At 44.4% G+C, this 14398-nt stretch overlaps 1 protein-coding gene across 3 annotated transcripts; it reads left to right on the top strand.

The window, feature by feature from the left end:
* Positions 1-1361: 1361 nt before the first annotated feature.
* LOC105858325 (uncharacterized) lies at positions 1362-14169 on the top strand. Of its 3 annotated transcripts, none has more exons than XR_012912503.1 (4): positions 1362-1789; positions 5796-5922; positions 7884-9435; positions 9531-14169. XR_012912503.1 is itself a non-coding variant. In XM_012741378.2 (3 exons), exons 1-3 carry the CDS (start codon positions 1757-1759, stop codon positions 9038-9040), a joined length of 1317 nt encoding a protein of 438 aa, XP_012596832.1. In that variant the 5' UTR covers positions 1362-1756; the 3' UTR covers positions 9041-14169. The 3 variants fall into 3 exon arrangements, 1 of the variants encoding a protein (XP_012596832.1); XR_012912502.1 differs by having other exon boundaries at positions 9527-14169; XM_012741378.2 differs by having other exon boundaries at positions 7884-14169.
* The last annotated feature ends 229 nt before the right edge of the window (positions 14170-14398 follow it).

The raw sequence follows: 14398 nt of genomic DNA, 5'->3' as shown, positions 1-14398 counted from the left end.
ATGGGGACCCAGTGGCTACTCCTCCTGACGACAGCATGGATGATCGCGAGGATGGCAGCGGAGCCACGCTGGAGGATCCTGTCAGTGCCTCCCCTGCCGATGCCTGTGACACATAACTCACCAATTTTCCCTCGCCTCTCTTCTACTAATGTTTCCCTGGGCACTGCGTACATGCCGTTGGACACACAGAGTAGTAATCTGGAGGGAAATAGATCTGGGTGGTATCCACGGAAAAACCCTCTGGTACACATGTGAACTGTTCCTCTAATACGTGCAATTATACATTGTGTTAGAATGCCACGTCTCACCCCTCTGCCATTGTTACCCGCTTGCCTAGATACATTCCTGTTTCTGTTAAAGCTCCTAGCTCTATGACTCTGTTTCGGTCTTGCAGCCACGGCCGTCTTGCTGCTTACTGCGGCTGGCGGCGGGCTGTGGGCCATACTCTGTGTGGTATTGGCACAGGCATTTGCTGCGCTTGAACTGGGACAGCCTACACAGGTGTGGTTGACCATGCTAAAAGGTTAGCCTCGTTTTGGGTTGCACGCGCTCCTACCCCCAGGTATTTTGGCAGACATGGCCTTTGCACTCTGAGGGATTTCTCCCATTGCACCAGATAAGGCATGTCTCCTATCCCACAGCCAGCCTTTGCACACCTCCGAGTTTTGCTCATTGCACGAGGTAAGGTGGTTGCTGGTGAAAGTGAGGCTCTGCAACCTTGATCGCACGGTTGAAGGACGGTGCTGAACGGTTGCTCAGCTCTCATTAAATTAATAAAACGGGGAGATGTGGGGCGCGGTGACAACGCCATTACAAGATGGCGCCGATTTCCGGTGGCCCGCCTGTAGTAAACAAGTTCAGCGCATGCGCAGAGTAAGTCCTGGCCCGTTCTATAAGTATGCATATGAAGGATCTTAGCTTGGCCTATCAGTAATAACCCTCGAGCGCTTTTAACCTATCCCCATCACTTCCCCCCTTCCTTAGAGTATATAAGTGTGTGAGAGCTTGTGCTCAGGGTCTTCCGCATCATGCAAGTTTAAAGGGAACCCCATTAAAGCACGGTCAGAAGAACTCCTGTTGCCGTGTCTTCCTTGCTGGCGAGGCGGGCGCGACAACCTTCTGTCCAAATGGCACATCACTGTCATAAAAAATTTTTAAACGCTATAAAAAATGTAAAAAGTAAAAAAGTTAAGAAAAAAAAAAAGAAAGGGAAAAGATCTTCTGACTTGGGACCCGGATAAGCCATCTCCCAACGCTCCCCTACCTGGAGCTCAGTTTTCACTCCTTTTTTTATTAATATTTAAAAATTTAAAATATTTACTTTATTTCTCTTTTCTTTTTTTTTTTGGCAAAAATTAGGAGACCAAAAGAGCAAGTATTCACTCCTGAAGGTTGGTGGGGAGCACCATGAGGTGCCACCTCTGGGCCTAACGGAACTGCACTTACCCAGAATGCTCTGCGTTGAATAGCAGTACGGCTGAGCCAATGGGGGCTCAGAAAATAGCAGTTTCCGCGTGCGGTACAAAGGGGGGCGGGACCTCCGGGGTGTTGCGCGCCGCGGCCATTTTGGCTTCTCTAGTCGTGTTCCCAGGTCGGAGGCCGCGGAGCCCTTGCGTCGTGCCCAAAGCGCAGCGGCCGAGAAGGCACGAGGAGAGCCCCGCTGCACAGAAGCGTCTGAGGCTCGGCGTCGTCGCCCGGAGTGACCCGCGCCGGATCGGGGCCGCAGTGCCCACGTCCTTGTTGCGCCCACAGAGCGATGGCGGCGGCCGCGCGGGGGGACCCGGCTCAGGTGAGTGACGCCTCCTGTGACCTCACCCGTCCTCACCCACCCGAGTCCTCAAGCCTGGAGTGAGGGGCGCCTGCTCACGTCTCTGCAGCCCGAGTCCCGGCGTCCACGACAGTGAGGCGCTCGCGGGTGGAGTCCCGGTTTCTGACATTCAGCGTGGTTGGGTGCGGGGGGAGGGGGAGTGCGAGAGGCTTCGCGACCCGCGTGCAAAGGCTTGACGGTGCGACTGCTCTGGGAGGTTTCGAGAAACCTGGGATGCATCTTCTGCAGGGACCAAAGAATATGAGGCCGCCGAGTTACTCGTTGAATATAGCTGGCCCCGTGGTGTGTCTTCATCATGAAGACTTCAGAAGCAGTGGAGAGGTTTGAATAAAGGAAGGGTACCATCTGAGTTAGGGTTTTAAAACTTTCCCAAAGACTGTGCAAAGGAAGAGCAAGTGGGAGGGATGAAGAGGACATTGAGGCTCCGGGAGGTTGCATCTTCTTTGAGTCCTACAGTTGGAAAGGGGTGACAGTGAACACTGAGGTAGGGAGGTAAGACAGCCAGCCTTAGGTCACCTGATTTCAGGGCCAGGGATGGGTACACAGAGGCCTGTAGTGTCCTATGCTGTACACATTCCTCTAAGGCCTGCCTCTCTCCATGGTTCCCATGGCTATAGAAGGGCTTATGGAACTTATGTAGGGAAGTGGAGGATGTTCTAAGTCCCTCAGTGGCTTCATTCCCCCATCCACGTTCTCTGGATTATTATTTTCTAGTGCTCTTAGGTGCTATTCCCATGATCCTTGGGTCTAGCACTCTGGAGAAACTCCAAACCCAGAGCCCTAAGTCCATACCAGGGGTTTTATGGAGGTGTTCCCATTACTGCAGCCAGTGTAAACGGGTGTGGAAGGTTTTCCCTGGAACTGGGACTAGGATGTGCAAATATTTAGAGGTAAAACTACACTGGGAATGTTCAGGAAACCATGGGCCTTTTTTTTTTTTTTTAAGGTGGGAACAATGAGCAGGGGGAAGGAGTCAAAGCTGTAATGGCTGCTAGAGAAGGGTATCTATCCTAAAGGTAATGGGAAGTTTGGGTCAGAAGAGGGAGGTGATCTTACCAAAGTCTTAACAGGCTCCATCTGTCTGTATAATGGAGAACAACTGTGGAGTTGAGGGAGGAAGAAGGAAGATGAGGATGGAGGCTACTGCTATAGTCCTGGTGAGGGTTAGTGGACTAGAGTCATGGTTGCATTCTGGTCTGGATTTGGGCAACTAAATTTTCCAATGTGGATGTGAGGGAGTGAAACAGGATTCAGGAATGACCCCATAAGCTTTTGTTTTAGCAGCTGTAGAATATAAGCTCCATCAAAAAAAATTGGTGTTAAGAGTAGTATTCACTGGGGACATCAGGAGTTTTGATTTGGTCATGTTAAGAGTTAGATGGACTCTGGGAGGCCGAAGTGGGCGAATTGCTCGAGGTCAGTAGTTCAAAACCAGCCTGAGCAAGAGCGAGACCCCATCTCTACCATAAATAGAAATTAATTGGCCAACTAACATATATATAGAAAAAGTTAGCGGGGCATGGTGGTGCATGCCTGTAGTCCCAGCTACTCAGGAGGCTGAGGCAGTAGGATTACTTGAGCCCAGGAGTTTGAGGTTGCTGTGAGCTAGGCTGTCGCCATTGCACTCACTGTAGTCTGGGCAGCAAAGTGAGACTGTCTCAAAAAAAAAAAAAGTTAGATGGAGCTAGGTGTGGTGGCTCACACCTGTAATCCCAGCCTTTGGGAGGCAGGAGGCTTGCTTGAGGCCAGGAGCTCAAGGTTGCAGTGACTTACGATTGCGCCACTGCACGACAACTTTGGTAACAGATCCTTCCATTCATTCATTCATTTATTCATTCATAAATAAATAAATAGCTTGAGATGTTTCAGAGATCACAGAGTGGAGGCATTAAGTGAGCAATTGAACACCCAGTTCTGGAATTCTGGGGAGAAATTCAGGATGGAGCCATCCAAAATGTGGTTATTGTTGGACCCAAGAGTTAACTGTGGATCACATTTAGAAGTGTTAATCTTTAGGATATGGTGGTACAGGTATTAGGGGACCAGGAAGGAGAGAGTGAGGGCTGGGCTGAGGATTAGACCTTTCGGTTAGGTAATGGTATTGGGCTTTACAAACACTGGTAAGGGAGGTTAGAGGCCATCGATTATTGGACAGGGTAGTTTGACAGGCAGCACAAGCTTTCAGGGGAAAAGTAAATATGAGATGGATGCAGGGGCATAGGTATATTTGAGGCCAGATGGCACTCAAGCCAGACCTATTACTTACCACTCTGGAATAAACCAGGATTTCGTGATGACTTTGATGAGGCCTGATTGTTTCATTCAACCTGGAGGATGCTAGGGGCAAAGAGTCACTAGGCCTGGGGTTACTGACCAATGAGCTGGGCTTTCAGTGGGGTTAGGTGGACAGAAGAAGGTTGTAACTGCTGATGGCTCAGGAAGTGCAGCACAGAAGTGCAATAGGGCCATGGGTATCTTGAGATTAATTTGTGTTTTTGTGTGTCTTAAGTCTGAGCCAAAGAATGGAGTCAAGCAAGGAGCCTTCATAGGATATGGGACTGCTGCCACTAGAGGGAGCCATGGAGGTCTAGGGTTGTATTAGATTTTGTTTGTTATTGTCAAGCTCTGTAGCTACTGTGTGCTAAATTACTGTGTGTAAGGTCTAAAATTAAGACCCAATATTGTGTACATCTGTATTATTGACATCTGGTGAAATTGGGATGACATCAAATGGCTTGAGTGCAAGTTCCCCTTCCCACTCTTCCCCCAAACAACCCTTTTTATTAAGAGGACCAGGCACAATTTTTGCTTATCACTTTGTATCAAATTTCAGCTCCCTACAGGCCCAGGGAGTTATCCAGACAGACCAGTTGTGGGAACCGGGGCACACCTGACCCTTTTTGTATTACAAAGGCTGCATCCCACAGACCATGGTTGTTCACTTTTTTCTAGACTGTACCTCTATGTGGCTTTGTGTCATATGTCTTGTCCTCCTCTCCCAGGCTCTGTGTGTATGTGATTAATAAACTGCTATCTATTTTATCTTTCTAAGTGCCAGGTATCTTGTGTTTGGCCATACCCATAACCCTAGGGTGGGAATCCCATCCTCACCAGTGGGGTGAGGAAGAGGTGATTAAAATAAAGTCACATATGGGAAGGCCGGAGAGAGACCTGTGGTATGAGGCAGTGAGGTGGTGGTGGCCATGGGTTTAGGACTGTGATATCTCAAGATAGGATGAATATGTATTCTAAAGAATGATGTGCACTTGGAAAAGGAGTAACCCTGATGGCCCCAAGGCCCTGGCATTGAAACTTACTTGACCTTGGGCATTCTAGGAGGATTGCCTGATGGATCTTTCTATGCCAGGCCCCCAGCTTAGGTATCTGTCCACATCCCTGTTGCTAATAGCTGTATCGTCGTGATTTTTTTTTTTTTTTTTTGAGACAAAGTCTCGCTTTGTTGCCCAGGCTAGAGTGAGTGCCGTGATATCAGCCTAGCTCACAGCAACCTCAAACTCCTGGGCTCAAGCAATCCTCCTGCCTCAGCCTCCCGAGTAGCTGGGACTACAGGCACGCACCACCATGCCTGGCTAACTTTTTCTATATATATTAGTTGGCCAATGAATTTCTTTCTATTTTTAGTAGAGATGGGGTCTCGCTCTTGCTCAGGCTGGTTTCAAACTCCTGACCTCGAGCAATCCGCCCACCTCGGCCTCCCAGAGTGCTAGGGTTATAGGCGTGAGCCACCGCACTGGCCTATCCTGGTGATTAATGAGCCCTTGAGGGGATAGTGGGACAATAGCATGGAGGATCGTTTCTCCCGTAAGTTGAGGAGTTTGGGAAGAGGATGGGCATGGGTAAATGTGTTGGGAAAAGGGATTGTGGGTCTTCAGGAGAGGGGTTTCATCTGTCGTGTCATCTGTCTCTATTTGAGGATTTGTGGTTTCATCTGTCTCTATCCTGGCAGGTCACTGTGACCTTTGAAGATGTGGCTGTGTGCTTCTCCTGGGAGGAATGGGGTCTCCTTGATGAGGCTCAAAGATGCCTGTACCGTGATGTGATGCTGGAGAACTTGGCTCTTATAACCTCCCTGGGTAAGGTTCTCACACTCATCTCTGTGCCTTGAGCTAATCTGTGCCTTTCACCTTTTCCACAGCAGCAGACCTGTCCTCATGACAGAACCTGTTTCCTTCTCACTTCCCTGGGTAGGCTCTGTCTGTGGTTGGTAGGGCTGAGGTGTATGGACTTCCCTGGTCTCCTTGAGCAGCCCCAACACCTGTTTCTTAGCAGCCTCAAGGGAAGGATTCAGGGTGAGGAGTTTTGCAGTCACCCTAATGCATCCCCCACCTGCTTGTTCTTCTATGACTGGGCGACTTTGTCCAGATCTGAAACTCCTGTGTGTCTCAGGTTCTATTTCCTTTCTGTAGCTGGCAATCCTTATGCCTGTGCCAGGGATTACTGTCACTGATGTAGTCACTACTTATGTGGACCACAGACTCTTACAAGACATTCCTCTGAAGTTTTCTTTGTAATATTTGTATCTTTTTTTCCTGTGGGCTATCATGTGCTGAGTTTTTTTATAGGACAATGCTGGCTGCTCTTCTGTCCTTTCCTTAGTTTTTATATTAGCCAGGTGCCATATATTTGTTTAGCTTAAGAGTGAGGTGGAGAGCCCTCAGTGGTTCACAGCATGGCTATGAATCTAGCCATAGCAAGATGAACTCAGAGGGAACCTGGCCCTAAAGAGTGGCATATGAGTAAAGGCATTATGTGAAGGCTGGGTTTAAGTCATAGCAGCAACCTAGCCTGTTTGATGAACATTTTGGTTGCAGTGCCAGTGGCTGCAGCTCATTACTGGTTTTCCTTCACCATTTTTCACACTTTGCTGACTTTTCAAGTCATTTACTTGTCACTTTTAGTTTCATATCCAGCCTGGGGCTAATCTACACGTCTCTGGACTCTACATCTTATCCGTTTTTTCCACTGCTCCATCTGTAGGGCCCTCCAACATTGGCCTCTATATATTGTGTCATGAAATGTGTAGTTAAATAGTTTTTGAAGGCCAGCTGCTCTATTGCAGTCATATTTCCTTAGGCCTGTATACATTGTTCTACCTAGCACTCATGTCACCAGTAGATGAGGTTCTTCTGAAGTTGTTTACAGAAGATTTAGTTTTAGACCCTGCTTCTCTGTCACACATCATCGTGTGGCTTTCCCTCATTAGCTCTCCCCATTCTGTGATCTGTATAGCCTTAGTTTTTTTTTTTTTGTTTTTTTTTTTGCATGGAAGACAATTTTTCCATTTAGCCTTAGTATTGCTAGGCAGCTTCAGCCTCAACCCACCTCCCTTGTAATGCAGATGATCCCATGGACTTGTTCCTGGATTTGGCATACACACACTTGTACAGGAGCTGCCCCTTCCCACCAAAGTCAATGTGCATTTCACCAGCATTTCATGCTTTTAGGTTGTTAGCATGGAGTGGTGGATGAGGTGGTATCTTCTGAGCAGAGCATTTCTTTAGGAGTGTCCCAACTCAGTACTTCCAAGACAGGTCTGTTTCTCCTGAAGGCCCACCCCTGTGAGATGTTTGGCCTGGTTTTTTGTTTTGTTTTGTTTTGTTTTGTTTTTTCTGAAACAGTCTCACTTTGTTGCCCAGGCTAGAGTGAGTGCCATGGCATCAGCCTATCTCACAGCAACCTCAAACTCCTGGGCTCAAGCAATCCTACTGCCTCAGCCTCCTGAGTAGCTGGGACTACAGGCATGCGCCACCATGCCCGGCTAATTTTTTTCTATATATATTAGTTGGCCAATTTATTTCTATTTATAGAAGAGACAGGGTCTTGCTCTTGCTCAGGCTGGTTTCAAACTCCTGACCTCGAGCAATCCTCCCGCCTCGGCCTTCCAGAGTGCTAGGATTACAGGCGTGAGCCACCATCCCCGGCCGTGTGGCCTGGTTTTGAGAGACATTTTACACTTGGCTGAGCCCCAGAGAATACATCGAGGGCAGAAACTGCAGGTGTGGGGCATGTGGGAAACAATTGTATTTCATTGCAGATGTTTATCAACACCAGAAGCAACACTTTGGAGAAAAACACTTCAGAAGCAGTGTGGGCAGAACATTGTTTGTGAAGACCTGCACATTTCATGTGTCAGGGGAGCCCTTGACCTGCAGGGAAGTTGGGAAGGACTTCCAGGCCAAGTTGGGATTTGTCCATCAACAGGCCACTCACACTGGGGAGCATTCAAATACCAAAAGCAATTATGGGGCTGTAAGTCACAGTGAAAAAACTCATCACAACTATGAAGAATATACAAAAGCAATCAGCCAAAAACACAAACTTGTTCAGCAACAGAGAGCCCTCACTACAGAAAGATGTTACATGTGCAGTGAATGTGGGAAATCCTTTAGCAAAAGTTACAGCCTCAGTGACCATTGGAGAGTTCACACTGGAGAAAAGCCTTATGAGTGTCGGGAATGTGGGAAATCCTTCAGGCAAAGCTCTAGCCTCATTCAGCACCGGAGGGTTCATACTGGAGTACGACCTCATGAATGTGATGAATGTGGAAAATTATTTAGCAACAAGTCCAACCTCATTAAACATTGGAGAGTTCACACTGGAGAAAGGCCATATGAATGTAGTGAATGTGGGAAGTCCTTTAGTGAAAGCTCTGCACTCCTTCAACACCAGAGTGTTCACACTGGAGAGAGGCCTTATGAGTGCAGTGAATGTGGGAAATTCTTTACATACCATTCCAGTCTTATAAAGCACCAGAAAGTTCATAGTGGATCAAGACCTTATGAGTGTAGTGAATGTGGGAAGTCATTTAGCCAAAACTCCAGCCTCATTGAACACCGTAGGGTTCATACTGGAGAAAGACCTTATAAGTGCAGTGAATGTGGGAAATCCTTTAGCCAAAGCTCTGCACTTCTTCAACATCGCAGAGTTCATACCGGAGAAAGGCCTTATGAGTGCAGTGAATGTGGGAAATTCTTTACCTACAGCTCTAGTCTCCAAAAACACCAGAGAGTTCACACTGGATCAAGGCCTTATGAATGCAATGAATGTGGGAAATCCTTTACTCAAAACTCCAGCCTCATTAAGCACAGGAGGGTTCACACTGGGGAAAGACCTTATGAGTGCACTGAATGTGGGAAATACTTTAGCCATAACTCTAGCCTCATTAAACACCGAAGGATTCATAGTCGATAAAGGCCTATGAGTGGCAAATGTGGAAAATTAGCACCTTGGAGAAAGTCCTGTGAATGCAGTGAATGTGAGGAAGCATTCAGTTGAAGGACTTATCTCATTGGGTGCCACAAAGTTTACATGGGAAGAACACCTTTGGTATACAGGGATGTGCAGTTTCTTTGTTCAGTATAACAACTCTGAAGGAAATCCCTTATGTAAGAGTGCTATCTGCTTGAATTGAACCTCATACATTGAACATCCACATAAATTCCAGGTATGTGGGAGCTGTATTGTACATTTTACTCTACTCAGGGCTCTTGGTGGATTGCTAGTTTTGTAGCAGAAGCCATATTGCCTCTACCAGCTGGCAAGTGCTCACTATATGCCCCTGAGTTCACCCACGACAGTGCATGCAGGTAAGTGACCCTTGGTGTTGTTTCACTCATGGGAGGAATTTGTAAGTAGCTCAAGTATTTATTCCTTTCTCATTTTTTTTTCTATGATGAGTCAGGGCATGGACCTGATCCAATTTGACCCAGAGGACTCTCCTGTTAACATGAAAAGATGGACTACCTATTTCAGATACTGTTGGTCTTAGATGACAATTTTGATGAAATTTTCCAGCCTCCAAATCATCAACTGTGTGAACCATCTACCTTTCATTGCCCTGGTTTATATAATAATAAAGGCCTTATTATTTAAGCCACCATCAATCTTGGGGATTCTGTTCACTGTATGGAATGGTTTAGAAACAATTGGCTTCTGCTAACATGAAAGGGTGAACAGTTTTGTTGGGATCCCAACTTTGTGTGCCTCAGGAAGGATGGTATGATGGCAGAATATAGCTCTCTTTCTAGTTTGGGCCTAGTTTGCATTACTGTCCAAGGCCTCCAAGGAAAAGCTGCAGGGTGTTGTCCTGATTTGTATCCTGCATGCCAAGGTATGCTATGGATTCAGAGGTAAGCCTGAGTATGGAGTAGTTGTGACAATCTGGCGCTTCTGAGAACAATACAATGGCCAGATGGTATATAACAATAGAATGCTGACCCACAATGGGCACAAACCAGTCCAGGAAGCCAACCCATTATAGTAATAGCCCAAGAAACCAACTCTGTAAGGCTTGTAGAATGTCAGACTACTATGCCTAGCAACAATCTAGAAAGCTTAGCCAGTACTCTGGTAACAATCAGCCCCAAATGCTCAAGACATGACTAATAATAGACAGCTTTCCTAAGTTTTATCTTCATTTCCAACTTCGTACTAATGATAGGAAGCCAAATATGTATTCCTAACCAATCATGCAGGATGTTCTGCTTCTAGTGGTCTGACCAACAGCTCCCTCCCAATCAGGGTATACCTGAAGACTTCCCGTTTTTACATAAAGCTTTCCCACTCCTCTGCCTGCCTTTGAGGCTTTGCTTGCAAGTGGTATTGGTGGTTTTTAATCTTTTCGATAGCTCTTAGGATACTTTTTAAGAAATAAGTGCAGTGAAAACACTGGGTTGTAAATTAATTTGGAATAATTTCAATTTCAATTCAACATCTTGATATGAATTATCCTTCATTCTGTCTGAGCTCTCTCAGTTTCCTGAATATTCACAGCACTTCCCAACACCAGCCCTTCACATGCACTTTTATCTATTCTTGGAATACTCTTTCCAACACTCTACACTTAGTAAATCACTGCAGAAAATTCATTTCAAACATAAAAGTAATATTCTCAGGGAATCTTTTCCTAAGCCTTCAGACTACTTGAAGTCTACTGTGGGTGTATTTCCTCATTATCACCTAAACTTGACTTTCTAGCATTTTATACTAATTTAAATTATGTAATAATTTGTACAGATACATGCTTAAAATCTGTATGCTGGGTCAATCCAGAAAGAAAAATGCTGTAATAAGGTACCTTAATGTTTTATACAATGCAGGAGTCAGTCACACAGACTGACATCAGTATATGATGCCTCCTAATTTCACTTATTAGAATGAAGAAAAAGGTGTGTCTCAAGATCACTGAAATATGTTGCCACCTCTGTGAGGAGTGGGACTTGTGTGCCTGCCTAATTTATTATGCCATTACCTAATAGGGTCTGGTACACAGTAGAGAAGTTGTCCCCAACCTTTTTGGCATCAGGGACCAGTTTCATGGAAGACAGTTTTTCCACAGATGGGGGGGTGGGGGAAGCGGAGCTCAGGCAGTGATGTCAGCGATGGGGTGTGGCTGTAAATACAGATGAAGTTTAACTTGCTTGAAGGCTGCTCACCTGCTGTGTGCCCCCTCCCTAAGTTTCATGGAAGACAATTTTTCCATAGATGGGGGTAAGGAAGCGGGTGGCAGCAGAGGTCTGCAGCCTGGGAGTTGGGGACTGCAGCAGTAGAGGCTTAGCCTTACATAATGGATGAAGGAACTTAATGAATATGTCAGAGAATACAAACCACCAGACCTTGTGACAAATTTATAGAAAATTACCTTTTCCCCCATTAGGGAAAATAAAGCCAGGAGGCAAAGTTATTACTGATGAATACAAAGGGGCTAAAAATGGGGTAACATGTTTCTACAAATGCAATGGTTTTTATCAGCCATAGCTCTGGATTATCAAAGAGTGCCATATGAAGCACCAGCATGGAAGAGAACGAGTATAAGGTGACAAAAGGTGCACACTAGGATCAGGATGGTTTGGGTGGCTCTGGTCTCGGGAGTCTAGATAAGTTGTGAGCTTTGTGGATGTACTGTACTTGCTTCTTGTGCCAGTAGAGGGTGCTCACGATTAAGCCACTAGCCCAAGCCATGAGACCAAAAGACAGAACATCACTGAAGCAGAGCATGAACACATACAATGGAGTTGCACTGTGCCAGACATTAACCCTGAGCAGTACCCAAAATTCAACATCTCAGTGATATTTCTGCTGTTACTCCATTAGAGAGTTACACCAGTCACTCTCATGGTGTTTAAAAGCAGATGCACAAGCCAGCTGAGTAAACAGAAGGGACCAATGTACTTTGTGGCTCTGTGTTTAAGTGCCATGCACCTGCTGTTATTGGTGCTAATTGTGATTGTAAACAACTTAGGCAAGTAGTATACAGGGAAATCCCCCAGGCTACATGATAAAGGTAAAAAACAAGTTTACATCCAGTGTCACCCAGGAAATATTTCAACCCAAACCCTGCCATTGGTCTGAGGAATTCCTTTTGAGATAATAGCCAAGAAATTGGCTAAAGTCGGGTGCTTTAAAATCAGGTCTTTGGGCATCAAACTTTTTCCAATGGACACAGAGAAGATATAATGAAATAGAAGTGAGGAACTGCCCAGGATTCCCACTCCAGTATGGGAAAAGAAGACAATCCCCATTGCCAAGTCCCTGGGAATCATTCTCTTTCCATCTAAGGGAAGATGAATTTTTTAGGGTTTAACAGACCCTGGAAAGAAAAATGTTTTACTTTTATTAAAGTAGCTTAATTCAGCTGTTCTCTTCATATTTATGAATCTTTCCCACTTATAAACATGTTTTTTAAAAGCTTATTGTTTAGGCTGGGCTCGGTGGCTCACGCCTGTAATCCTAGCACTCTGGGAAGCCGAGGCGGGGGGGATTGCTCGAGGGCAGGAGTTTGAAACCAGCCTGAGCAAGAGTGAGACCCTGTCTCTACTATAAATAGAAATTATTTGGCCAACTAATATATATGTAGAAAAAATTAGCCAGGCATGGTGGTGCATGCCTGTAGTCCCAGCTACTTGGGAGGATGAGGCAGAAGGATTGCTTGAGCCCAGGAGTTTGAGGTTGCTGTAGGCTAGGCTGACACTGGCACTCACTCTAGCCTGGGCAACAAAGTGAGACTCTTTCAAAAAAAAAAAAAGTTTATTATTTATATTAAGAGATGTTGATCTTAGCGGTACATATTTTGTATATCTAATGAAGCTTAATGACTGAGATATTTAAATATTCCCAAGTTTTAAAAAATTCTGTCCATTAATTTAAATGTTTCTGTCATACATTTAAAACCCTGTTGACTGCTGTGATTATTTCATATTATCTTTTTTTTAAGAAAAGGCTATTACAGCCTCACTAATTTTATTTAGTAATAAAGATATAAATATCTCAAATGTAATATGAACAAACTGATTATAATACTTAATGATCTCTATAAAAATATTTTGATAGTATGCAAGAATTGTTTCAAATCAAGATGTTGGAGATGGGATGGTTAGAAAAAAAGTAAACAAAAGATGTTGAACTAGAGTACTTACCTGCATTAAAGTCAGAAACAAGATTATTATGGTTACCACAACTGTAATTGTTTAGAAATTTTATCTTGTAGTCAGTATGATAGGAAATTAAAAATAAAGCAAAATGTTTATAATTTCAAATCCAGTTATACAATTTGTTAAATAAATCACAATTAGAATTAATGTAAAAATTCAAAGTTCCTCCTAGATACAAGCAGCAGGTATTGAAAAAGACACTCATTTAAAAATAAGAATTTAAACTTAATTTTTAAATTTCAAGTAATACAAATAAAAACATGGAACCTGAAAAAAGGGTATTATCTTAGAATGAAAAAAAGATTAAATAAATGAAGAGATATACCTTATTACTGGATATGAACTCTCATTGCAGATAAGTCCAATGTTTTTCAAATTACTCTTTACACTAAATGAAATTCTAATTATCCCCCAAAATAAAAAAAAAAAAAACACTCCTGAAATTCACATAGACTAAACCTCAAAAAGAATTGGAGAAAATATTTGCAAATAATATATCTGATAATGGGTTAATATTCAGAGTATATAAATAATTTCTACAATGAAACATCAAAAAAATAAATAGCCTGATTAAAAGATGGCAAAAGGGAGGAGCCAGGGACAATGGCTCCCACCAGTAATCTCAGTGACTCAGGAGGCTGAGGTGTAAGGATCACTTTTGATCAAGGCAAGGTGTTCAAGACCAGCCTGGGCAACATTGTAAGACCCCATCTCTACAATAAAGAAAAAACTAGGCATGGTGGCATGCCTGTTGTGTCAGCTACTCCAGAGGCTGAGGCAAGGAGGATCACTTGTGCCAGGAGTTCAGAGCTGCAGTGAGCTATGGTTGCACCACTTCTCTCTAGCCTGGGTGGCAGAGCAAGACCCCTGTCTCTTAAAAAAAAAAGAAAAGGCCAAGTAACTTGAATAGATTTTCTCCAAGAAGACATACAAATGGCTAACAAGCATACGAAGAGGTGCAATAAAAAAAAGAAAATAAGTGTTGAGGATGTGGAGAAATTGGAACTCCTGTGTACTCTTGATGGGAATGTGAAATGGTGCCACCACTGTGGAATAAAATATGAAGGTTCTCAACAATATTAAAAGTAGAGTCATCCAGCAATTCCACTTCTTAGTATAT

This window comes from Microcebus murinus, chromosome 16 (genome assembly GCF_040939455.1).
Source record: "Microcebus murinus isolate Inina chromosome 16, M.murinus_Inina_mat1.0, whole genome shotgun sequence".
Classification (NCBI taxonomy): domain Eukaryota; kingdom Metazoa; phylum Chordata; class Mammalia; order Primates; family Cheirogaleidae; genus Microcebus; species Microcebus murinus.
This window is presented reverse-complemented; position numbering and strand designations above follow the sequence as displayed.

Bases quoted from the DNA above. Each gene is read 5' to 3' on its own strand.
- LOC105858325 (XM_012741378.2), top strand. From the start codon at position 1,757: ATGGCGGCGGCCGCGCGGGGGGACCCGGCTCAG. The intron at 1,790-5,795 runs GTGAGTGACGCC...CTATCCTGGCAG, and splicing joins CGCGGGGGGACCCGGCTCAG to GTCACTGTGACCTTTGAAGA. The intron at 5,923-7,883 runs GTAAGGTTCTCA...ATTTCATTGCAG, and splicing joins GGCTCTTATAACCTCCCTGG to ATGTTTATCAACACCAGAAG.